Here is a 24,559-nt window from a genome sequence, read left to right as displayed (position 1 = left end):
CAACACCCTTTGAGTCACTGATGCTGTTGCTGTTGGTGTTATTATAGTTGCAATGAGTGTTAATGTTCACCCACTTTGCTTGCTTTATTTGTTTGTTGCTTTTTTTTTTATCAACACCCTGCGAGTTAGTGATGCTGTTGCTGCTTTTGTCATTTTACTTGTATTTATAGTTGTTACTGTTTAGCCACTTTGCTTGTTTTTTAATCTGTTTTATTTTATCACCACTCTCTGAGTCAGTGATGATGTTGCTGATGCTGTTGTTGTTATTTTACTTGCAATGATAGCTGTTACTGTTCAGCCACTTTGCTTGTTTTTTTTTTGTTTTTGTTTTGTTTGTTTGTTTGTTTGTTTTTTTATATATCCTCTGAGTTAGTGATGCTGTTGTTGTTATTATGCTTTCAATGAGAGCTGTTACTGTTCACCCACTTTGTTTGTTTATAATCTGTTTTATTTTATCAACACTCTCTGAGTCAGTGATGCTGATGCTGATGCTGTTGTTGTTATTATGCTTGCAGTGAGAGTTGTTACTGTTCACCCACTTTGCTTGCTTATTGTCTATTTTATTTTGTCAACACTCTCTGAGTCAGTGATGCTGATGCTGATGCTGTTGTTGTTATTATGCTTGCAATGAGAGTTGTTACTGTTCACCCAATTTGCTTGTTTTGTTTTTTTATTTGTTTTTTTGTTTGTTTTTGTTTTGCTTGTTTTTTTTTATCAATACCCTCTGAGTCAGTGATGCTGTTGCTGTTGTTGTTGTTGTTGTTATAGTTGCAATGAGTGTTTGTTAATGTTCCCCCACTTGGCTTGTACTTTTGTTTTCTTTTTTGTTATGTCAACACTCTCTGAGTCAGTGATGCTGATGCTGTTGTTATTATGCTTGCAATGAGAGTTGTTACTGTTGTAGTTATGTCTGTCATTTGTCCTTGTTAGCAAGTTCTATTTGCCCTCTCTTGCCTTTTTTCAACACAGTTTCTTTCTTTGAGTCATATGGTTGCGAGATCCTCTCAAACTCCATCTCTTTATTTATTTGTTTCTTTTTTTTTTTTTTTTTTCTCATTCTCCTTCTCATAATAGCAATCACTGCTGCCACCATGCATGTAATGCTAGTTGCTCTCATTCTTTTTCATTTGCTAGTGGAAACTTTGTTTCTTCTTGTTGCTCTCTTTTCTTTCTTTTTTCTCTTTTGCAGAGGATTCGAAAAAACACAGCTCTTCCCTGCAGTTGTAAACATTCCAGGATTCCAGGATGCAGGCAGAAGAAAAACACTCTCACTAACTGTCTTCTTTTTTTTAGCATAAACCGTTGCAAACAAACACCTGAACATGTCTTCTTCACAAGAAAACAACACTGTTGTTGCCCCTTCTCCGAACTCTAAAGCGAAAAAAAAGAAAAGAAGGCAGTCACAAGAACAGAGAGACTTAAAGCTCAAAAACAAAGTCAGGGCCGCATTAGTTGCAGCGTGTGGCTCCGTAAACAGGGTTGTACCTTTCTATGGTACCAAGAAGAGGTACGCTGTTAGCTGTCCGATGCCTTTGTGCAAACATTCCTCCACAAGCATTAAAAGACACTTGACTAAAAAAGATCATTCTTGGACTTTGGATGAAGCTTCCATCTTTTACTCTGCAATGGTCAGGAAGTTTCAGCATGCTCGTCTCGAACGCAAGTCCGGCTGTCCAAAACCTTACCCCTGTTTGCAATGTTGGAAGTATTACGACCGACTGGACATACACTTGAAAGAGACTCATTTCTACGATTCCAAGACGATCAAACAAAAGATTGCAGAGGCAAAGCGATACGACAACGACAAGCTCTATGTCCCTCAATTTATTCGACCTGCCTTCTTTGGTATTAAGCCAGTAGCTGAACAAGCGTCTGCATCAGGCTCTGCATCCTCTGCTCCTGGGCCTTCCTCCTCTTTTTCTTCTCCGGTTCTTTCCTCTGATCCTCTTTTAAGCTTGCCCTCATCAGTTGCTGGTTCGTCCGAGGCTCCTTCTGCAAACCACTGCACCTCTGTAGAAAACAAAGAGCTGAACACCGAATCCGTCCTAGACTCTGATTTTAATTCCTTAAAGCACTTGGTTTCCAACTCCTCCGTCTTGACAGAAGATAAGAGACTCTTGTTTCAGCTGGACAAAGATGCTTTTCACTTTTATTACCAGTCAGCAGATGAGCTCTTCAGAGATTTTGAAAAGTGGCTTGTGGTAGCCAACAACAACACTTTGTCACAAGCAAAGATCTACAAAAATGCAGTTGTTGAAATATTGACATGTTGTGACAGCACGCTGACGCTGCACCCGAACGCTCTCACCAATTCCAACGTTTTGGAGGATAGATACTTTTCCATGCACTTTAAAAACATTCAGCTCAATTCCAAGCTGAGTGAACTTGACCAAACAAAAGCCATGTCTTGTCACACGTTGTACAACCGCCTTGTCTACCTTTGTCTCCTGTTTCGTTTCAGTGAAGCCAGGAATGTCTATTTCGGACTTTCTCATGAGGCCATCCGACGTTTGCGCTGCAAGGTGGAGGAGTTACAAAAAGTGCTGAGGCCCTTTCGTTCTTTGAGGAGGAGCCTTGTGAAAAGCAAAAAATGCATCAACATCATCAATGTCAGTTTGCTGAACGAATATGGCAAGTCTGCATACGTAAGACAGTTAGTGGAATCGATTAGAAAGCCGTCTCTTACACCGACTAGAGACAATGCTGTGTCTCTACGAAACCATCTTCTGCTCTCTGTCACTGTAATTAACAGTTTAAGAAAATCTAACATTGCTCTTTTAAACATTAGAGACTACATGGCTGCTGAGAAGAGTGAGTGTGGATATTGCATTGTGCAAGAGCGCTACAAAACAGCATACAAGTACGGAGCCAAAAACATTCTAGTGCCGAACGACTTGAAAGTGTTGATCGATATTTATTTGCTGAGATACAGAGACCTTCTTGTCAACGACTCTCACTACATGGCTGCAGACACCAAGACTGTTTTGGAGTTGAGCGACTGCTACAGGCCCCTTTTTCCATCGATGAGACCCAACAAAGACGAATGTGTGACACTCGGTGCAACTAGAGTGCCTGTTTACCAGATGGGTTCCTCTGCTATCTCCTCTTGCCTGACGTCCTGCTTCAGAAAAAGCCAAGTAAACATTCCCATGAAGCGTCTTACTCCCACTTGCATTCGCGGTTCGATAGCCACTTACTTTGCCAACAACAGCAAAGAAGATCGCGAGCGGTTTGCTACACTCTACATGAAGCACAGCAGGAACACAATGGATAGCTTTTATGTGTCCCAGTGGAACGCTGCAGAGGAGTTGCGCTTTGCCCTGGGCATCGGACAGTCCTTCGGAGTCATAGAGTCTTTGACTGTTGAAAAGTCTGAGAGACCACCAAAGAAGGAGAAGGATGTGATGGACTGGCTCCAAACTAATGCAGAGGAGTACGGTTTTCATGAGGTTGAGGACATCTTTGAGGAAGATTTAGACTCCGGTTCTGACTCTGAAGAATGTGCTGCTACTTTCAGCTGTACCACAGTGGTTCCGTTTTCTCCAGCTGTAGAAAACAATGTTCCTTTAGAGGATAGCAACGACCATGCCGTAGATTTCTTGTGTGAACCTACCTCAACTCCTGTTTCGTCTGTTCCATCTGAACAAACAATCGCTGGTCCAGTTCTTGAACTATCCCCTGCTCTTGCACAACTAGTTCCTAACGAACAAGCTGTTTGTATGGATGTAGATCAGACTCTAGCTGTTCCTGTTGGCACAGCTTGTTCTCCTCTTGCATTAACATTATTTCCTGATGAACCGGATTTTATTGAACACCATGCAAAACTTTCTCCAGTTTACTTTAATGAGCAAGTGGTTGCCAAACCTGTTTCTGCTTCTCCTTCTCAGCAAGTCGCTTTCTGTCCTTCAAAAGAGGTCTTTTCTGTTCCTCTGACTCCTAGCCTTGTTGCTTTTCAGCAAACATTGGCCAAACCCAGTTTGTTTCTTTCATCTGATCCAGTTTCAGCTGTTCCTGTCCAACAGGCTGGTACTGTTCTTGCAAAGCAGCTCTCACCTTATGCTGTTCAATCTGTTGGTAGCCTATTTAGCCAAAGTCTTGCCTCTACATCCAGAGGTAAATTCTTTTTGATTTTTGATTTTTGATTTTTATGCAAATCTCAACACGCTTTCAAAAAATGAAAATGCCCAAATCAACTCCTTGCCCTATTGTTATTGTTAGAGCTGTAAAAAAAACAAAACAAAACAAAAAAACAACACAGAAGTGTGTATGTATTTGTTGCAGGACTAATTCTGTGATTGCTTAAATGTTTATACAAGTGAATGATACTAAAACTGATTATGTTTTAGAAGTAAAAGATCCAAGAAGAAAAAAAATCAAGTTGGAAATGCCATCTTTCACTCAAGAACTCATCGGTAATGTAAAACCTAATTTATACAAAGATATATAAACACAAACCTCTTCTTGCACAATTTCAGATGGTTAACTGTTAACAAAAACTAGCCATCATTGCTAAGTGCACTTTTAGAAAGTTGTGTCTACCCGATTTCTAATGATGAAGTTAGAAACATCACCGTTAGAAATCATGCACAGCTTGTTATCATCTCTAACACTTAGAAACTGTTGATGGTTTTTATGAATTAGAAAAATGAACATGGTTTTATTTTATTTCAGGATCAACTCAGCCAAGAACAAAGGAAAACAAAGCAGAAGTTAGCCAATGCCATTTAGGTAATCTTTCAAAAACCAGTTATTGCTATCAGTGCAAACAATAAGGTCAACAAAAAAAAAATAAATAAAAAAACAGAATAAATCTTGTCTTACTTCAGAACCAAATGAATATTTGATTTAATCACTTTGTGTTATGACTTGAGTTTGTAAAATTTTAGATGAAATAGTTGAAGAGCTGAATGCTTGCCCTGGCCACAACGAATGGTTCAACACCAGAAGTTTTCCACGATGTGCAGCTTTGGTGTTGGCATACATCTTGCAAGACGTGTTTACAGATGTAAGCTCAAGTTGCTCGTACAAAGATTACCTTGGCATCTTGGCAAATCATAGCAGTGACAAGCTCATTCATGTCTTGCAAAAGTACTCCTACCAAAGCCATATTAAAGACAAAATTAAAAACATGAAGCTAAAAATTCAAAAAGAGGGTAGTTTAGAAAAGTTTGTTCAATATGGCAATATCGTGAAACCATTTATGTAGTTTAGATAAGTTTGTTCAGTTTGGCAATAAAGATGGGCCTTTTGTGTAGTTTGTTTTATCTATGCTTTTGCAAATATTTTTATCTGTTTCGCTAAAGACATAATAAACAAGAAGTTCTGTTAAACTGTTCTCACATTTCTTATTTAAAGATAGTTCAAACTTTTTTTTATCTTTAAAAAAAAAAAAAAGAAGTCGTTTTGTTATTCTGTGAAAACTTTTAATAGAGTTGCATTTAGAATTACTTCTGATGTTTTTAAGAGTTTGTTAAAAAGCAAAATAATATTTCCTGTGATGTTAAACTGCATAAGTGAAATTTAAAAAAGGAAAACTGCTCCAACCATTTTTCGGAAAAAGAAATCAAAAAGTTCCTTATTTTAAAAGATCTAGACATCCATTTCTTCTTCAGCAAAATAGCGAGGCTTTTTTATGAACTCTTACTCTCTATTTTTTCATATCTTTACACAAAGGATTTTGTTTAGATCAATGTAAACATACATAGAAGTATATTATGTTTTTTTTTTTTTTTTTGTTTTTATGCAGTCTAACTTTTGTTTCACTTCTATTTTATTTTACGTTTATCTTGTATTTTATCATGCCTTATTGGTTTTTGCGTTTTGTGATGTCAAGCTGCGTAAGCTAAACTTAAAAGGGGAAAACTACGCTAACTTTTCTTTGAAAAAATATTCAAGAAGTACCTTAAACGAAAGAGAAAGCACACGAATCTTGCCATCCAATTCTTCTTCTGCAAAGTAGCGAGGCTTTTTATGTACTTTTGCTCTCTAATTTATCTCTATTTACGCAAAGGGTTTTATTTCAATGTAAACACGTATAAAAGAATACTTTGTTAAAAATAATGTTAAAGGAGTTGCGTAAAAAAAAACGTCTGAATAAAGTTTCTTTACAAAAAAAACAACTAAGAAACAAGCGCGCCTAAGAAAAACCAGATCGCGATTCACTAAGTCAAAAAACGAAAGAAACAAAGTTTAAAAGGTCTTTCTAGACAACAAATTCTATTTTTGGCAATGCAGTTTTTGTATTTATGCAACCTAACTTTTGTTTGACTTCTATTTTATTTTACGTTTACCTTGTATTTTATCTTGCCTTTTTGTGTTTTGTGATGTCAAGCTACATAATCTAAACTTAAAAGAAGGAAACTAGGCTAACTTTTCTAGTAGAATATTATGTTGTTGGTTTTGTATGCAGCCTAACTTTAGTTTCATCTATATTTTATTTTGCGTTTATCTTATATTTTATCTTGTCTTTTTGAGTTTTGTATTTTGTGATGTCAAGCTACATAATTTAAACTTAAAAGAAGAAAACTAGGCTAACTTTTCTTTGAAAAATTGTTCAAAAACTACCTTACACCGATAGAGATAGCTCACGAATTTAAAAAGTTGCATCTATTCATCTTCTTCTTCAGCAAAGTAAAGCTTTTTATGCACTTTTACTCTCTAACTTACCTATATTTGCGTAAAGGATTTTATTTAATTCAATTTAAACATAACTAGTAGAATATTATGTTGTTGGTTTTGTATGCAGCCTAACTTTAGTTTCATCTATATTTTATTTTGCGTTTATCTTATATTTTATCTTGTCTTTTTGAGTTTTATATTTTGTGATGTCAAGCTACATAAGCTAAACTTTAAAGAGGAAATTTACGCTAACCTGTCTTTGAAAAACTATTCAAAAACTACCTTTAACAAAGTAGCGAGGCTTTTTATGCGCTTTTACTCTCTAACATACCTATTTTTGCGCAAAGGATTTTATTTAATTCAATTTAAACATGCCTAGTAGATTATTATGTTGTTGGTTTTTTATGCAGCCTAACTTTAGCTACATCTATTTTTCATTTTACGTTTGTCTTATATTTTATTTTATCTTTTTGTGTTCTGTGATGTCAAGCTACATAAGCTAATGTTAAAAGAGGAAAGCTGCGCTAACCTTTCTTTGAAAAACTATTCGAAATCTATTTTTGAGATAATCTAGATTTAAAAGAGGAACACTACGCTAATTTTGCTTTGAAAAAACTCTCGAAAACTAACTTATTCGATAGAGATAGCACACAAATTTAAAAAATTGTATCTACTCATCCACTTCTTCTACAGCAAAGTACTGAGGCTTTTTATGCACTTTTATTCTCTAACATACCTATATTTGCGCAAAGGATTTTATTTAACTCAATGTAAACATACATAGAAGAGTATTGTTACCCGTTTGTTTTATGCAGCCTAACTTTAGTTTCATCTATACATTATATTGCGTTTACCTTATATTTTATCTTGCCTTTGTTAGTTTTGTGTTTTGTTATGTCAAGCTTCATAATCTAATCTTAAAAGGGGAAAACTGCGCTAACTTTTCTTTGAAAAAGTACTCAAAAAGGACCTAAATCGATATAGATAGCTCACAATTTTAAAAAGTTGCATATAGTCATCTTCTTCTTCAGCAAAGTATCGAGGCTTTTTATGGATTTTTACTCTAACTTTCCTATATTTGCGCAAAGGACATTATTTAATTCAACTTAAACATGCCTAGTAGATTATTATGTTGTTGGTTTTTTATGCAGTCTAAACTTTGTTACATCTATATTTTACGATTAACTTATATTTTATCTTGCCTTTTTGAGCTTTGTGTTCTGTGATGTCAAGCTACATAGTCTAAACATAAAAGAGGAAAACTACGCTAAACTTGCTTTGAAAAACTATTCAAAAACTACCTTTAACAAAGTAGCGAGGCTTTTCATGCACTTTTACTCTCTAACATACCTACATTTGCGCAAAGGATTTTATTTAATTCAATTTAAACATGCCTAGTAGATTATTATGTTGTTGGTTTTTTATGCAGCCTAACTTTAGTTTCATCTATATTATGTTTTAGGTTTATCATATATTTTATCTTTTCTTTTTGAGTTTTGAGTTTTGTGATGCCAAGCAACTTAAGCTAAACTTAAAAGTGGAATGCTACGCTAACCTTTCTTTGAAAATCTATTCATAAACTACCCTAGACAAAAGCTAGATTTAAAAGAGGAAAACTACACTATTTTTACTTTGAAAAAACTTTCGAAAACTACCTTAATCGATAGAGATAGCACACGATTTTAAAAAATTGCATATAGTCATCCACTACTTCTGCAGCAAAGTAGCGAGGCTCTTTATGCACTTTTTCTCACTAGTTTGCTTATATTTACGCAAAGGAATTCATTTAATTCAATCCAAACATATATAGAAGATTATTATGTTACGATTTTTTTTTTCTTTTATGCAGCCTAACATTTATTTCACCTACATTTTATTTTACGATTAACTTTTATATTACCTTTCCTTTTAGTGTTTTGTGTTTTGTGATGTCAAGCTACATAAGCCAAACTTTAAAGAGGAAAACTACGCTAAGCTTTCTTTGAAAAACTATTCAAAAACTACCTTAAACAAAGTAGCGAGGCTTTTTATGCACTTTTACTCTCTAACATACCTACATTTGTGCATAGGGTTTTATTAGATTCTAGTAGGTTATTACGTTGTTGTTTTTTTATGCAGTCTAACTTTAGCTTCATCTATATTTTATTTTACGTTTATCTTATATTTTATTTTGTCTTTTTGAATTTTGTGTTTTGTGATGTCAAGCTACATAAGCTAAACTTAAAAGAGGAAAGCTACGCTAACCTTTCTTTGAAAAGCTGTTCAAAAACTACCTTAGACATAATCTAGATTTAAAAGAGAAAGACTACGCTATTTTTGCTTTGAAAAATCTTTCGAAAACTACCTTAATCGATAGAGATAGCACAGGATTTTAAAAAGTTGTATCTAGTCATCCACTTCTTTCACAGCAAAGTAGCGAGGCTTTCTATGCGCTTTTACTCTCTAACATACCTATTTTTGCGCAAAGGATTTTATTTAATTCAATTTAAACATGCCTAGTAGATTATTATGTTGTTGGTTTTTTATGCTGCCTAACTTTAGCTACATCTATTTTTCATTTTACGTTTGTCTTATATTTTATTTTATCTTTTTGTGTTCTGTGATGTCAAGCTACATAAGCTAATGTTAAAAGAGGAAAGCTGCGCTAACCTTTCTTTGAAAAACTATTCGAAATCTATTTTTGAGATAATCTAGATTTAAAAGAGGAACACTACGCTAATTTTGCTTTGAAAAAACTCTCGAAAACTACCTTATTCAATAGAGATAGCACACAAATTTAAAAAATTGTATCTACTCATCCACTTCTTCTTTTTATGGATTTTTACTCTCTTATTTACCCAAATTTGCGCAAAGGACTTTACTTAATTCAACTTAAACATGTCTAGTAGATTATTAAGTTGTTTGTTTTTTATGCAGCCTAACTTTAGTTTCATTTATATTTTATTTTACGTTTATCTGATACTTTATCTTGTCTTTTTGTGTGTTGTTTTGTCAAGCTACATAAGCTAAACTTAAAAGTGGAAAAGTACGCTAACCTTTCTTTGAAAATCTATTCAAAAACTGCCTTAGACATAAGCTAGATTTAAAAGAGGAAGACTACGCTATTTATGCTTTTAAAAAACTTTCGAAAAATACCTTAATCCATTGAGGTAGTGCACGAATTTACAAAGTTGTATCTAGTCATCCACTTCTTCTATAGCAAAGTAGCGAGGCTTTTTATGCACTTTTGCGTTCTAATTTATCTCTGTTTACGCATATGGTTTTTGTTTATTTCTATGTAATGATATACAAAAGAGTATTTTGTTAAAGATTATGCTGCAGGAGCTGCGTAAAAAAACTCTGGCGACCTTTCCTTAAGAAAAAAGCAACTGAAAGACATGTGCGCCTTAGAAAATTCAAATCGCGATTCACCAAATTAAAAGACGAAAAGAACGACCTTTAAAAGCTCTCACTAGACATTTGTGTTTATGATAGGCAATGCAGTTTTTGATTTTATGCAGCCTAACATTTGTTTCATCTATATCTTATTTTACGTTTATCTTATACTTTATCTTGCCTTTTTGAGTTTAGTATTTTGTGATGTCATGCTAAATAAACTATACTTTGCTAATTTTTATTTGAAAAAATATTCAAAAACTACCTGAATTATAAGCTAGATCTAAAGGAGGAAAACTACGCTAACTTTTCTTTAAAAAAAATATTTAAAAACTACCTTAAACATAAGCTATATCCAAAAGAGGAAAACTATGCTAACTTTTCTTTAAAAAAATATTTAAAAACTACCTTAAACATAAGCTAGATCTAAAAGAGGAAAACTACGCTAACTTTTCTTTGAAAAAATACTCAAAAACTACCTTAAACATAAGCTAGATCTAAAAGAGGAAAACTACGCTAACTTTTCTTTGAAAAAATACTCAAAAACTACCTTAAACATAAGCTAGATCTAAAAGAGGAAAACTACGCTAACAATTCTTTGAAAAAATATTCGAAAACTACCTTTAAACATGATTTAGATTTAATAGATGAAAACTACGCTAACATTTCTTTGAAAAAACATTCAAAAACTACCTTTAAACATGATTTAAATTTAATAGATGAAAACTACGCTAACATTTCTTTGAAAAAACATTCAAAAACTACCTTTAAACATGATTTAAATTTAAAAAAGGAAAACTACGCTAACATTTCTTTGAAAAAATATTCAAAAAGTACCTTAATCGAAAGAGATAGCACACGAAATTAAAAAGTTGCATTTAGTCATCCGTTTCTTCTTCATCAAAGTAGCGAGGCGTTTATGCACTTTTTATTCTCTAAGTTATCTCTACTTACGCAAATGGCTTTTGTTTATTTCAATGTAAAACTTTTCAAAAGAGTATTTTGTTAAAGATTATGCTGCAGGGGCTGTGTAAGAAAACTCTGGTGACCTTTCTTTAAGAAAAAGCAACTAAAGTAGATGTGCGCCTAAGAAAATCCAAATTGCGATTCACTAAATTAAAAGACATATACAACAAACTTTAAAAGTGAAACTATTTTTACAAGCGTATTTGGTAAAGATGAAATGTTCTTATGACATTTTAACGTTACGAAAGGGATTTTCTTCTGTTCAAATATTTATTACAATTTAAAGTGTTAAATAATGTTACAGAAACGACCTAAAACGCCTGTTGTATTAATTTAAACGAACAAAATAGATAAAAAAAAAGAAAAACTATCATTAAAAAAAAAAAAGTAAAAAAAGAAAAGAAATAGAAGTTGAGGAAAAATAAAAATAAGAACTTCTAACAAAGAGCTCTTCTTTTTATTTTTCAGATTTTAGATGCTTAATTCCTTGAATGAAAAGTTGAACTGATGACTCACTACTAAGGTTGTTCCTAGCCTTCCGTTCTCAAACTAGGCCATTCTGAGAGGCTGTTTGATTAAGTACCGTTGATAGTAGTATCGCACGTAAGAGACTTCTAAAACTCTGATTATTATTAATTCCTGGAATGAAGAGATGACTTCATACTCACTAACGAGGTTGTTCTTAGCCATCCGTTCTTAAACTAAGCAAAACAGTGAAGTTGTTTGATTAAGTATCACAGTTTGCTGATTTGCACATGCACCATTGCCGAAACTGTGATGCTTGGTTCCTTGATTGGATTGAAGAAGCTCATCACCATGCATTTTACAAGCTGTCCGTTGTTATGTTTTGCAATTCAGTGGTTCTGTTTTGCAATTCATTTTCTGTTTGTTTAAGTATCATCGATGGTGGTGTCGTGCATGCAAACTTTCCGAAACTCTGATGCTTGTTTTTCTTGAATGGAGAGATGAGCTTATACTTTAGGTGACTTTTAAAACTGCAGTAATTAGTGCCTCGAATGGAAAAACGAACTCATTCATTACAGACCAAGGTTGTTCCTGGCCATCCGTTAACATATTAGGCAACAGTACAGCGAAGCTGTTTGTTTTACAAGCTTTTGTCGTTTCGAGAAATCACTACATTAAGCATTCGATGGTGATACACGACTGATGGCCAGGTTCTGATTTTCGAATGAAAAGAAGAGTCGCATCCGACCACCGGTCGGCTTTCGACGCAAAACAGCTGTACACACTCGTCCAACGATCCAGTGACTAACTGTTGCAACGAGAAAGTTAGCTTTATTTGTCGTGCAGATTGTCCGCTTTGACGTAAAATGCTAGAAATTTGCTGAACGCTCGGTTTGCGCCGCCCAAGAGTCATTCTGTTTCTGCGTTGCCAGCGTCTGTCGGCTAAATACAACTGTAGACTCCGCGCAAGCTTTTTCACCGCAAAAGTTGTACAGAGCCACACCGAAGGCTAAAATCGACTTTAAGGTCGAAGGTTAAAATCGACCCTAGAGGTTTGAAAACGACGTCACGAAATTTTCAAGACATCATCGAAGAAAATTACGGCGGCCAGATGCAACTCTTAGTACTAACTCTACTAATCTTAGTACGTTAAGCATTCCAGTCGAGAGATCAGACGTTTTTTCGTCACCTAAGAGACCGGCCGATGCGTTTGCGACGCTGCGGAAAGAAAGAAGATGGCAAACCACAGGGTTGTTACCGTAACAAACCTCCGTGAGTACCTCCATCTCGAGTGGCTTTTGAAGAAACGTTCGTTTTAAACTCAAAGGGATGGTTGTTAAAGCTCACAAACGCCTGGTTAACGATTTTCTAACGGCAGACACCGTGTTTACAATGGATACAGACCGATTAACTGAGCCCAAAGCGCAAGATCTATCAGAAAACTCCTCTAGGTCGATGCAACGAGACGACTAGACACGTGCGTCTAAAGGCATTTTACAATTGAAGGACGCCCCTCGTGGGCCCTTTAACCTTAACACTAAACTCCTGCTTGATATCCTCGTCCCCAGGTTTCCAAACCGTAACCCCAACCCCCTCTAATCCTAACCCCCTTACCCTCTAACTCTCCCCCCTCAAAAAAACAAAAAACATAAAAAAGCAAACAAAACGAAAAAAAAACTTGCTTCCCTCCTCACTTTTAGCTCTAGGATGCAACACCTTTTTGCCGCCCTCCGCTAGAAGGGAGTAGGGAGTAACGAAAGCTTGACATCAAAGTAGCGTTTCGTATGAGATTTGTTTGCCAAAATTTGAGCGTTTTTAAAAAAGCCAAGACTTCGTCAGAGGGGTTTCTTCTTTTCTCCTAAAGCTATCGATCGATTAAAAAGCTCAAAGCAAAGAAATTCAAAACAAAATACAAAAACGGGAAGTTTTAGTTTCTGCACCACAAGCCAAGCACTAGTTCAAACTGGAGATAATAAAAGGAAATCGAATGATCTCACTTCTCAAACCACTGAGCTGCCATTGGTCGGCAGTCTCTTGTTTGGAGACCATTGAGCTGCCATTGGTTGGCTGTTTAATCGTTGCGATTGGTCGGCAGTTTTATCGTTGGAGACCATTGAGAGATATAAAAGGAATTTTTTTTTTGAGCACAACATTAAACGTTAAATCGTTAGATGTTGTTATAAAGGCACCATTAGAATGCGATGTCCTCAAATATTTTCCTCGATATTTTAATAAGTAAACAAAAACAAAACTAAGTCTTGCAACTGGCGAAAACTTTCAATAAGCAAACAAAGCAACAACTTTCCTTTCGAGTTTTTTACATTTTAAACAAAAGACAAACAAAGAAAAAAAAAAAACAAACAAAAACAAAAACAAAAACAAAAAAACAAAACAAAAACAAAACAGAAAAGGGAGAATGAGTGAGTCGACTGATTTCGCTCAACTGTCTTAAACGAGAAGTCATAAACGTTTGCTTGTGCCAGCAAGTTGCAAATTAAGTTGTAAATGAACTGCACCGCAAAAGCTTAACCACAGTTTATTAAGCATATTAAGCCTTTGCTGACATGTTAAGACATTTTAAGCCTTTGCTATTATCATGAGGCTTTTGCTCCACGAGCCAAAAAAGTACGCTAGAGTTGACAAACTGCATCGCGGTCGAAAAGTGTAATTACGCCAACACTTTTATCCGTTTTAAGCATTTCGTTTTCGCACGAACAACAATTAAAGCAGCTCGTTGAGCTTAACGACGTTCGTATTTTTTTTCGAAGCCAAAACTTCGGCTATAAGTAGAATGAAGAGGCACTTCGAAAAACAACAAAGCTGTTCGCAGTCGATAGCAACGAGCGACAACATCTCTGCGAGTCTGGCATCAAGGTAAACAGTTTTTTTTTACATTTTCATTTGTAAGTGCCACTTTTGTGTACATTATGTATTCAAAAATTTCTTGCTGACGCTAGATTTTTCGTTTTCAATGAACAACAGTTGCAACCTCTAGTCGTTTGCTAAAACAGCTTGCTAGGACAACCAAATCAATCATATGTTGTGAAAATTTCTTTTTGTTCAACTGACTAAGGAAGATCGAGCGAACGCTTTTTTTTTTATAACTTGTTTGTATCATATTGCTATTAAGAAAACAGCGTTGTGTATACTAAACGTGACATAATTGGCAATTATCCGTAACTAAAAATAAGATAGAAATTACAAACTTGATACCATATTTTAATTACTCTAACAAAACTAGACGTCATCGCGTGAGAAAATAAATGTTCATAACACATAACCTATTTTTTTGTTTTTTTTTTCTTCTCTTTTTTCCTTTTAATCTCTTTTCTTTCGTCCAAAAAGCGTTTTGATTTTTGCCTCGCCACAAGCGATGAAATCGATAAAAAAACCTGCTCGGACATTCTCAATTCTCAACAACAAAAGCAATCAAAGTTCTAGCTCTCGAGCACGTGCGCCGACAGGTTGATGAAACCGTTCAAATATGCTCGATCGCTAGAATTTAAAGAAAGAAACAAGCCAGAAACAAACCAAAATAAAAAAAACAAAAACAAAAATGGACATCTTTAGAACGCTTAAATTTTATAAAATATTTTCCTCTGCGTTTTTAACCAGCTAAACTGTCGTAAAGTTTTTTCGGTGCAGTTCATTTAAAAAACTTAGTTTTCAACTTTTAAACGTTTTAGACTTCTCGTTTAAGGCAGTCGAAAGAAATGAGTCGACTCACTCTCTCTCTCCCTATTCGGTTTTGTTTTTGTTTATTTGTTTTTGTTTTTTCTTCGTTTGCCTTCGTTTGCCTTTGTTTGCTTTTGGAAAAGTTGTCGCCATGCGAGACTTAGTTTTTTTTTTTTTTTGCTCAAATTGAGCACAAGTGAGTTTCTAGTCTTGAAAGTGTGCAAAGTGTGGGCCAATCTGGTGGCTGGAGTGATGACACGTGAATGCTGGAAATTCCAGACTTTGAGCGGATTCAGCGTACATAGAAAGAAAATGTAGCATTCACGTGGGTCTCTCCTAAGCGTGCCATTGGTCGGTCTGCTGTCCTTAAGTACCCCCCTCCCCCCCCTCAACGTCACGTTTGCTCAACTTTCTCGGTCTTTGGCGCCCAGAGAAAGCTTGAGGAAGGATAAAAAATGGCGAGGTTTCGGTACTGCGTTTTCTGTTTTTCTTATTTGTTTTTGTTTGTTTGCTTGTTTGTTTGTTTGTTTGTTTGTTAATTTTTTTAATTTTTTTTTTTTTGTTTGTTTGTTTCGTTCGTTTGTTTGTTTGTTTGTTTCGTTTGCTTCGTTTGTTTTGTGATGTTTTGTTTTCCCTTCTTGATGGCACAAAACAGAAGCAAACAAGACTTTCGGTTATATTCGGTTATATTCGGTTCAATAAAAGTTTGTTGGTTTCTGCACAACAACAACAACAACCACAACAACAAAAGTCCCTCTGTCCCTCAAAAGCAGTTTCTCCTCTGTCCTAAAGAAGAGCCTCTTTGTAATCGATCTTGTCTGAATGCAGCTCTCCTTTTGCCTACAGGTTTTTATTCCAACCCTTTTGTTGTTGTTAGTGCCATGTTGTTGTTATTGTTATACTCTGTAAAAGCAGTTGTTGCTGTTGTACTTGTTTGTTGTTTCTAAAGACACTGTTGTTGCTGCTGTTAGCGCTGTTAGTAATCACCCACTTGGCTTGTATTTTTGTTTCTTGTTTTTGTTTTTTGTTTTATTTATAAACACTCTCTGAGTAAGTGATGCTGTTGCTGTTGTTGTTGTTACAGTTGCAATGAGTGTTTGTTAATGTTCCCCCACTTGGCTTGTACTTTTGTTTTCTGTTTTGTTTTGTTTTTTTTTTGTTTTTGTTTTTTTTTTCTCAACACTCTCTGAGTAAGTGATGCTGTTGCTGTAGTCGTTGTTATAGTTGCAATGAGTGTTTGTTAATGTTCACCAACTTGGCTTGTTTATAATCTATTTTATTTTATCAACACTCTCTGAGTCAGTGATGGTGTTGCTGTTGCTGTTGTCGTTATTATGCTTGCAATGGGAGTTGTTACTGTTCACCCACTTTGCTTGTTTTGTTTTTATTTCTTTATTTTATCAACACCCTTTGAGCCAGTGATGCTGTTGCTGTTGTTGTTGTTATAGTTGCAATGAGTGTTGTTAATGTTCACCCACTTTGCTTGTGTTTTTGTTTTTGTTTATCAACACCCTTTGTGTCAGTGATGCTGTTGCTGTTGTTCTTATTACAGTTGCAATGAGTGTTTGTTAATGTTCACCAACTTGGCTTGTTTATAATCTATTTTGTTTTATCAACACTCTCTGAGTCAGTGATGCTGATGCTGTTGTTGTTATTGTGCTTGCAATAAGTGTTGCTAATGTTCACCCACTTTGCTTGTTTTGTTTGTGCTTTTGTTTTTGTTTATCAACACCCTTTGAGTCACTGATGCTGTTGCTGTTGGTGTTATTATAGTTGCAATGAGTGTTAATGTTCACCCACTTTGCTTGCTTTGTTTGTTTGTTGCTTTTTTTTTTTATCAACACCCTGCGAGTTAGTGATGCTGTTGCTGCTTTTGTCATTTTACTTGTATTTATAGTTGTTACTGTTCAGCCACTTTGCTTGTTTTTTAATCTGTTTTATTTTATCACCACTCTCTGAGTCAGTGATGATGTTGCTGATGCTGTTGTTGTTATTTTACTTGCAATGATAGCTGTTACTGTTCAGCCACTTTGCTTGTTTTGTTTGTTTGTTTGTTTTTTTTTATCAATATCCTCTGAGTAAGTGATGCTGTTGCTGTTGTTGTTGTTATAGTTGCAATGAGTGTTTGTTAATGTTCCCCCCCTTGGCTTGTACTTCTGTTTTCTGTTTTGTTTTGTTTTTGTTTTTTTTGTTGTTTTTTTTCTCAACACTCTCTGAGTAAGTGATGCTGTTGCTGTAGTCGTTGTTATAGTTGCAATGAGTGTTTGTTAATGTTCACAAACTTGGCATGTTTATAATCTATTTTATTTTATCAACACTCTCTGAGTCAGTGATGCTGATGCTGTTGTTGTTATTATGCTTGCAATAAGTGTTGTTAATGTTCACCCACTCTGCTTGTTTTGTTTGTGCCTTTGTTTTTGTTTATCAACACCCTTTGAGTCACTGATGCTGTTGCTGTTGGTGTTATTATAGTTGCAATGAGTGTTAATGTTCACCCACTTTGCTTGCTTTATTTGTTTGTTGCTTTTTTTTTTATCAACACCCTGCGAGTTAGTGATGCTGTTGCTGCTTTTGTCATTTTACTTGTATTTATAGTTGTTACTGTTTAGCCACTTTGCTTGTTTTTTAATCTGTTTTATTTTATCACCACTCTCTGAGTCAGTGATGATGTTGCTGATGCTGTTGTTGTTATTTTACTTGCAATGATAGCTGTTACTGTTCAGCCACTTTGCTTGTTTTTTTTTTGTTTTTGTTTTGTTTGTTTGTTTGTTTGTTTTTTTATATATCCTCTGAGTTAGTGATGCTGTTGTTGTTATTATGCTTTCAATGAGAGCTGTTACTGTTCACCCACTTTGTTTGTTTATAATCTGTTTTATTTTATCAACACTCTCTGAGTCAGTGATGCTGATGCTGATGCTGTTGTTGTTATTATGCTTGCAGTGAGAGTTGTTACTGTTCACCCACTTTGCTTGCTTATTGTCTATTTTATTTTGTCAACACTCTCTGAGTCAGTGATGCTGATGCTGATGCTGTTGTTGTTATTATGCTTGCAATGAGAGTTGTTACTGTTCACCCAATTTGCTTGTTTTGTTTTTTTATTTGTTTTTTTGTTTGTTTTTGTTTTGCTTGTTTTTTTTTATCAATACCCTCTGAGTCAGTGATGCTGTTGCTGTTGTTGTTGTTGTTGTTATAGTTGCAATGAGTGTTTGTTAATGTTCCCCCACTTGGCTTGTACTTTTGTTTTCTTTTTTGTTATGTCAACACTCTCTGAGTCAGTGATGCTGATGCTGTTGTTATTATGCTTGCAATGAGAGTTGTTACTGTTGTAGTTATGTCTGTCATTTGTCCTTGTTAGCAAGTTCTATTTGCCCTCTCTTGCCTTTTTTCAACACAGTTTCTTTCTTTGAGTCATATGGTTGCGAGATCCTCTCAAACTCCATCTCTTTATTTATTTGTTTCTTTTTTTTTTTTTTTTTTCTCATTCTCCTTCTCATAATAGCAATCACTGCTGCCACCATGCATGTAATGCTAGTTGCTCTCATTCTTTTTCATTTGCTAGTGGAAACTTTGTTTCTTCTTGTTGCTCTCTTTTCTTTCTTTTTTCTCTTTTGCAGAGGATTCGAAAAAACACAGCTCTTCCCTGCAGTTGTAAACATTCCAGGATTCCAGGATGCAGGCAGAAGAAAAACACTCTCACTAACTGTCTTCTTTTTTTTAGCATAAACCGTTGCAAACAAACACCTGAACATGTCTTCTTCACAAGAAAACAACACTGTTGTTGCCCCTTCTCCGAACTCTAAAGCGAAAAAAAAGAAAAGAAGGCAGTCACAAGAACAGAGAGACTTAAAGCTCAAAAACAAAGTCAGGGCCGCATTAGTTGCAGCGTGTGGCTCCGTAAACAGGGTTGTACCTTTCTATGGTACCAAGAAGAGGTACGCTGTTAGCTGTCCGATGCCTTTGTGCAAACATTCCTCCACAAGCATTAAAAGACACTTGACTAAAAAAGATCATTCTTGGACTTTGGATGAAGCTTCCATCTTTTACTCTGCAATGGTCAGGAAGTTTCAGCATGCTCGTCTCGAACGCAAGTCCGGCTGTCCAAAACCTTACCCCTGTTTGCAATGTTGGAAGTATTACGACCGACTGGACATACACTTGAAAGAGACTCATTTCTACGATTCCAAGACGATCAAACAAAAGATTGCAGAGGCAAAGCGATACGACAACGACAAGCTCTATGTCCCTCAATTTATTCGACCTGCCTTCTTTGGTATTAAGCCAGTAGCTGAACAAGCGTCTGCATCAGGCTCTGCATCCTCTGCTCCTGGGCCTTCCTCCTCTTTTTCTTCTCCGGTTCTTTCCTCTGATCCTCTTTTAAGCTTGCCCTCATCAGTTGCTGGTTCGTCCGAGGCTCCTTCTGCAAACCACTGCACCTCTGTAGAAAACAAAGAGCTGAACACCGAATCCGTCCTAGACTCTGATTTTAATTCCTTAAAGCACTTGGTTTCCAACTCCTCCGTCTTGACAGAAGATAAGAGACTCTTGTTTCAGCTGGACAAAGATGCTTTTCACTTTTATTACCAGTCAGCAGATGAGCTCTTCAGAGATTTTGAAAAGTGGCTTGTGGTAGCCAACAACAACACTTTGTCACAAGCAAAGATCTACAAAAATGCAGTTGTTGAAATATTGACATGTTGTGACAGCACGCTGACGCTGCACCCGAACGCTCTCACCAATTCCAACGTTTTGGAGGATAGATACTTTTCCATGCACTTTAAAAACATTCAGCTCAATTCCAAGCTGAGTGAACTTGACCAAACAAAAGCCATGTCTTGTCACACGTTGTACAACCGCCTTGTCTACCTTTGTCTCCTGTTTCGTTTCAGTGAAGCCAGGAATGTCTATTTCGGACTTTCTCATGAGGCCATCCGACGTTTGCGCTGCAAGGTGGAGGAGTTACAAAAAGTGCTGAGGCCCTTTCGTTCTTTGAGGAGGAGCCTTGTGAAAAGCAAAAAATGCATCAACATCATCAATGTCAGTTTGCTGAACGAATATGGCAAGTCTGCATACGTAAGACAGTTAGTGGAATCGATTAGAAAGCCGTCTCTTACACCGACTAGAGACAATGCTGTGTCTCTACGAAACCATCTTCTGCTCTCTGTCACTGTAATTAACAGTTTAAGAAAATCTAACATTGCTCTTTTAAACATTAGAGACTACATGGCTGCTGAGAAGAGTGAGTGTGGATATTGCATTGTGCAAGAGCGCTACAAAACAGCATACAAGTACGGAGCCAAAAACATTCTAGTGCCGAACGACTTGAAAGTGTTGATCGATATTTATTTGCTGAGATACAGAGACCTTCTTGTCAACGACTCTCACTACATGGCTGCAGACACCAAGACTGTTTTGGAGTTGAGCGACTGCTACAGGCCCCTTTTTCCATCGATGAGACCCAACAAAGACGAATGTGTGACACTCGGTGCAACTAGAGTGCCTGTTTACCAGATGGGTTCCTCTGCTATCTCCTCTTGCCTGACGTCCTGCTTCAGAAAAAGCCAAGTAAACATTCCCATGAAGCGTCTTACTCCCACTTGCATTCGCGGTTCGATAGCCACTTACTTTGCCAACAACAGCAAAGAAGATCGCGAGCGGTTTGCTACACTCTACATGAAGCACAGCAGGAACACAATGGATAGCTTTTATGTGTCCCAGTGGAACGCTGCAGAGGAGTTGCGCTTTGCCCTGGGCATCGGACAGTCCTTCGGAGTCATAGAGTCTTTGACTGTTGAAAAGTCTGAGAGACCACCAAAGAAGGAGAAGGATGTGATGGACTGGCTCCAAACTAATGCAGAGGAGTACGGTTTTCATGAGGTTGAGGACATCTTTGAGGAAGATTTAGACTCCGGTTCTGACTCTGAAGAATGTGCTGCTACTTTCAGCTGTACCACAGTGGTTCCGTTTTCTCCAGCTGTAGAAAACAATGTTCCTTTAGAGGATAGCAACGACCATGCCGTAGATTTCTTGTGTGAACCTACCTCAACTCCTGTTTCGTCTGTTCCATCTGAACAAACAATCGCTGGTCCAGTTCTTGAACTATCCCCTGCTCTTGCACAACTAGTTCCTAACGAACAAGCTGTTTGTATGGATGTAGATCAGACTCTAGCTGTTCCTGTTGGCACAGCTTGTTCTCCTCTTGCATTAACATTATTTCCTGATGAACCGGATTTTATTGAACACCATGCAAAACTTTCTCCAGTTTACTTTAATGAGCAAGTGGTTGCCAAACCTGTTTCTGCTTCTCCTTCTCAGCAAGTCGCTTTCTGTCCTTCAAAAGAGGTCTTTTCTGTTCCTCTGACTCCTAGCCTTGTTGCTTTTCAGCAAACATTGGCCAAACCCAGTTTGTTTCTTTCATCTGATCCAGTTTCAGCTGTTCCTGTCCAACAGGCTGGTACTGTTCTTGCAAAGCAGCTCTCACCTTATGCTGTTCAATCTGTTGGTAGCCTATTTAGCCAAAGTCTTGCCTCTACATCCAGAGGTAAATTCTTTTTGATTTTTGATTTTTGATTTTTATGCAAATCTCAACACGCTTTCAAAAAATGAAAATGCCCAAATCAACTCCTTGCCCTATTGTTATTGTTAGAGCTGTAAAAAAAACAAAACAAAACAAAAAAACAACACAGAAGTGTGTATGTATTTGTTGCAGGACTAATTCTGTGATTGCTTAAATGTTTATACAAGTGAATGATACTAAAACTGATTATGTTTTAGAAGTAAAAGATCCAAGAAGAAAAAAAATCAAGTTGGAAATGCCATCTTTCACTCAAGAACTCATCGGTAATGTAAAACCTAATTTATACAAAGATATATAAACACAAACCTCTTCTTGCACAATTTCAGATGGTTAACTGTTAACAAAAACTAGCCATCATTGCTAAGTGCACTTTTAGAAAGTTGTGTCTACCCGATTTCTAATGATGAAGTTAGAAACATCACCGTTAGAAATCATGCACAGCTTGTTATCATCTCTAACACTTAGAAACTGTTGATGGTTTTTATGAATTAGAAAAATGAACATGGTTTTATTTTATTTCAGGATCAACTCAGCCAAGAACAAAGGAAAACAAAGCAGAAGTTAGCCAATGCCATTTAGGTAATCTTTCAAAAACCAGTTATTGCTATCAGTGCAAACAATAAGGTCAACAAAAAAAAAATAAATAAAAAAACAGAATAAATCTTGTCTTACTTCAGAACCAAATGAATATTTGATTTAATCACTTTGTGTTATGACTTGAGTTTGTAAAATTTTAGATGAAATAGTTGAAGAGCTGAATGCTTGCCCTGGCCACAACGAATGGTTCAACACCAGAAGTTTTCCACGATGTGCAGCTTTGGTGTTGGCATACATCTTGCAAGACGTGTTTACAGATGTAAGCTCAAGTTGCTCGTACAAAGATTACCTTGGCATCTTGGCAAATCATAGCAGTGACAAGCTCATTCATGTCTTGCAAAAGTACTCCTACCAAAGCCATATTAAAGACAAAATTAAAAACATGAAGCTAAAAATTCAAAAAGAGGGTAGTTTAGAAAAGTTTGTTCAATATGGCAATATCGTGAAACCATTTATGTAGTTTAGATAAGTTTGTTCAGTTTGGCAATAAAGATGGGCCTTTTGTGTAGTTTGTTTTATCTATGCTTTTGCAAATATTTTTATCTGTTTCGCTAAAGACATAATAAACAAGAAGTTCTGTTAAACTGTTCTCACATTTCTTATTTAAAGATAGTTCAAACTTTTTTTTATCTTTAAAAAAAAAAAAAAGAAGTCGTTTTGTTATTCTGTGAAAACTTTTAATAGAGTTGCATTTAGAATTACTTCTGATGTTTTTAAGAGTTTGTTAAAAAGCAAAATAATATTTCCTGTGATGTTAAACTGCATAAGTGAAATTTAAAAAAGGAAAACTGCTCCAACCATTTTTCGGAAAAAGAAATCAAAAAGTTCCTTATTTTAAAAGATCTAGACATCCATTTCTTCTTCAGCAAAATAGCGAGGCTTTTTTATGAACTCTTACTCTCTATTTTTTCATATCTTTACACAAAGGATTTTGTTTAGATCAATGTAAACATACATAGAAGTATATTATGTTTTTTTTTTTTTTTTTGTTTTTATGCAGTCTAACTTTTGTTTCACTTCTATTTTATTTTACGTTTATCTTGTATTTTATCATGCCTTATTGGTTTTTGCGTTTTGTGATGTCAAGCTGCGTAAGCTAAACTTAAAAGGGGAAAACTACGCTAACTTTTCTTTGAAAAAATATTCAAGAAGTACCTTAAACGAAAGAGAAAGCACACGAATCTTGCCATCCAATTCTTCTTCTGCAAAGTAGCGAGGCTTTTTATGTACTTTTGCTCTCTAATTTATCTCTATTTACGCAAAGGGTTTTATTTCAATGTAAACACGTATAAAAGAATACTTTGTTAAAAATAATGTTAAAGGAGTTGCGTAAAAAAAAACGTCTGAATAAAGTTTCTTTACAAAAAAAACAACTAAGAAACAAGCGCGCCTAAGAAAAACCAGATCGCGATTCACTAAGTCAAAAAACGAAAGAAACAAAGTTTAAAAGGTCTTTCTAGACAACAAATTCTATTTTTGGCAATGCAGTTTTTGTATTTATGCAACCTAACTTTTGTTTGACTTCTATTTTATTTTACGTTTACCTTGTATTTTATCTTGCCTTTTTGTGTTTTGTGATGTCAAGCTACATAATCTAAACTTAAAAGAAGGAAACTAGGCTAACTTTTCTAGTAGAATATTATGTTGTTGGTTTTGTATGCAGCCTAACTTTAGTTTCATCTATATTTTATTTTGCGTTTATCTTATATTTTATCTTGTCTTTTTGAGTTTTGTATTTTGTGATGTCAAGCTACATAATTTAAACTTAAAAGAAGAAAACTAGGCTAACTTTTCTTTGAAAAATTGTTCAAAAACTACCTTACACCGATAGAGATAGCTCACGAATTTAAAAAGTTGCATCTATTCATCTTCTTCTTCAGCAAAGTAAAGCTTTTTATGCACTTTTACTCTCTAACTTACCTATATTTGCGTAAAGGATTTTATTTAATTCAATTTAAACATAACTAGTAGAATATTATGTTGTTGGTTTTGTATGCAGCCTAACTTTAGTTTCATCTATATTTTATTTTGCGTTTATCTTATATTTTATCTTGTCTTTTTGAGTTTTATATTTTGTGATGTCAAGCTACATAAGCTAAACTTTAAAGAGGAAATTTACGCTAACCTGTCTTTGAAAAACTATTCAAAAACTACCTTTAACAAAGTAGCGAGGCTTTTTATGCGCTTTTACTCTCTAACATACCTATTTTTGCGCAAAGGATTTTATTTAATTCAATTTAAACATGCCTAGTAGATTATTATGTTGTTGGTTTTTTATGCAGCCTAACT

General features: G+C 35.5%; 2 protein-coding genes and 2 long non-coding RNA genes across 5 annotated transcripts; 2 read left to right on the top strand and 2 right to left on the bottom strand.

The window, feature by feature from the left end:
* Positions 1-570: 570 nt before the first annotated feature.
* Positions 571-5,254, top strand: LOC149875959 (uncharacterized). Its single transcript, XM_090075964.1, has 4 exons — positions 571-4,113; positions 4,347-4,412; positions 4,672-4,728; positions 4,887-5,254. The coding sequence occupies exons 1-4, from the start codon at positions 1,323-1,325 to the stop codon at positions 5,204-5,206; spliced, it is 3,234 nt and encodes a 1,077-aa protein (XP_089932090.1). The 5' UTR covers positions 571-1,322; the 3' UTR covers positions 5,207-5,254.
* LOC149875958 (uncharacterized) lies at positions 1,933-5,998 on the bottom strand. The gene is made up of 2 exons (XR_016448974.1): positions 5,902-5,998; positions 1,933-5,094 (listed from the first exon to the last, which is right to left on the bottom strand). It is a non-coding gene; the product is annotated as an uncharacterized LOC149875958 (long non-coding RNA).
* A 9,497-nt stretch (positions 5,999-15,495) lies between these two features.
* LOC149875957 (uncharacterized) lies at positions 15,496-22,778 on the top strand. 2 transcript variants are annotated; one of them, XM_090075962.1, is made up of 5 exons: positions 15,496-15,562; positions 18,818-21,637; positions 21,871-21,936; positions 22,196-22,252; positions 22,411-22,778. In XM_090075962.1, the coding sequence occupies exons 2-5, from the start codon at positions 18,847-18,849 to the stop codon at positions 22,728-22,730; spliced, it is 3,234 nt and encodes a 1,077-aa protein (XP_089932088.1). In that variant the 5' UTR covers positions 15,496-15,562; positions 18,818-18,846; the 3' UTR covers positions 22,731-22,778. The 2 variants fall into 2 exon arrangements, with proteins under 2 accessions (XP_089932088.1, XP_089932087.1); XM_090075961.1 differs by having other exon boundaries at positions 15,496-15,568.
* LOC149875956 (uncharacterized) lies at positions 19,457-23,522 on the bottom strand. The gene is made up of 2 exons (XR_016448973.1): positions 23,426-23,522; positions 19,457-22,618 (listed from the first exon to the last, which is right to left on the bottom strand). It is a non-coding gene; the product is annotated as an uncharacterized LOC149875956 (long non-coding RNA).
* Positions 23,523-24,559: the final 1,037 nt, after the last annotated feature.

The sequence above is a fragment of the Hydra viridissima genome, unplaced genomic scaffold (assembly GCF_058129835.1).
Source record: "Hydra viridissima isolate aposymbiotic clone 2 unplaced genomic scaffold, HvirCarnegie_v1 scaffold_90, whole genome shotgun sequence".
NCBI lineage: Eukaryota > Metazoa > Cnidaria > Hydrozoa > Anthoathecata > Hydridae > Hydra > Hydra viridissima.
The sequence above is the reverse complement of the archived record's forward strand: the minus strand, read 5'-3'. Positions and strand labels throughout refer to the sequence as shown.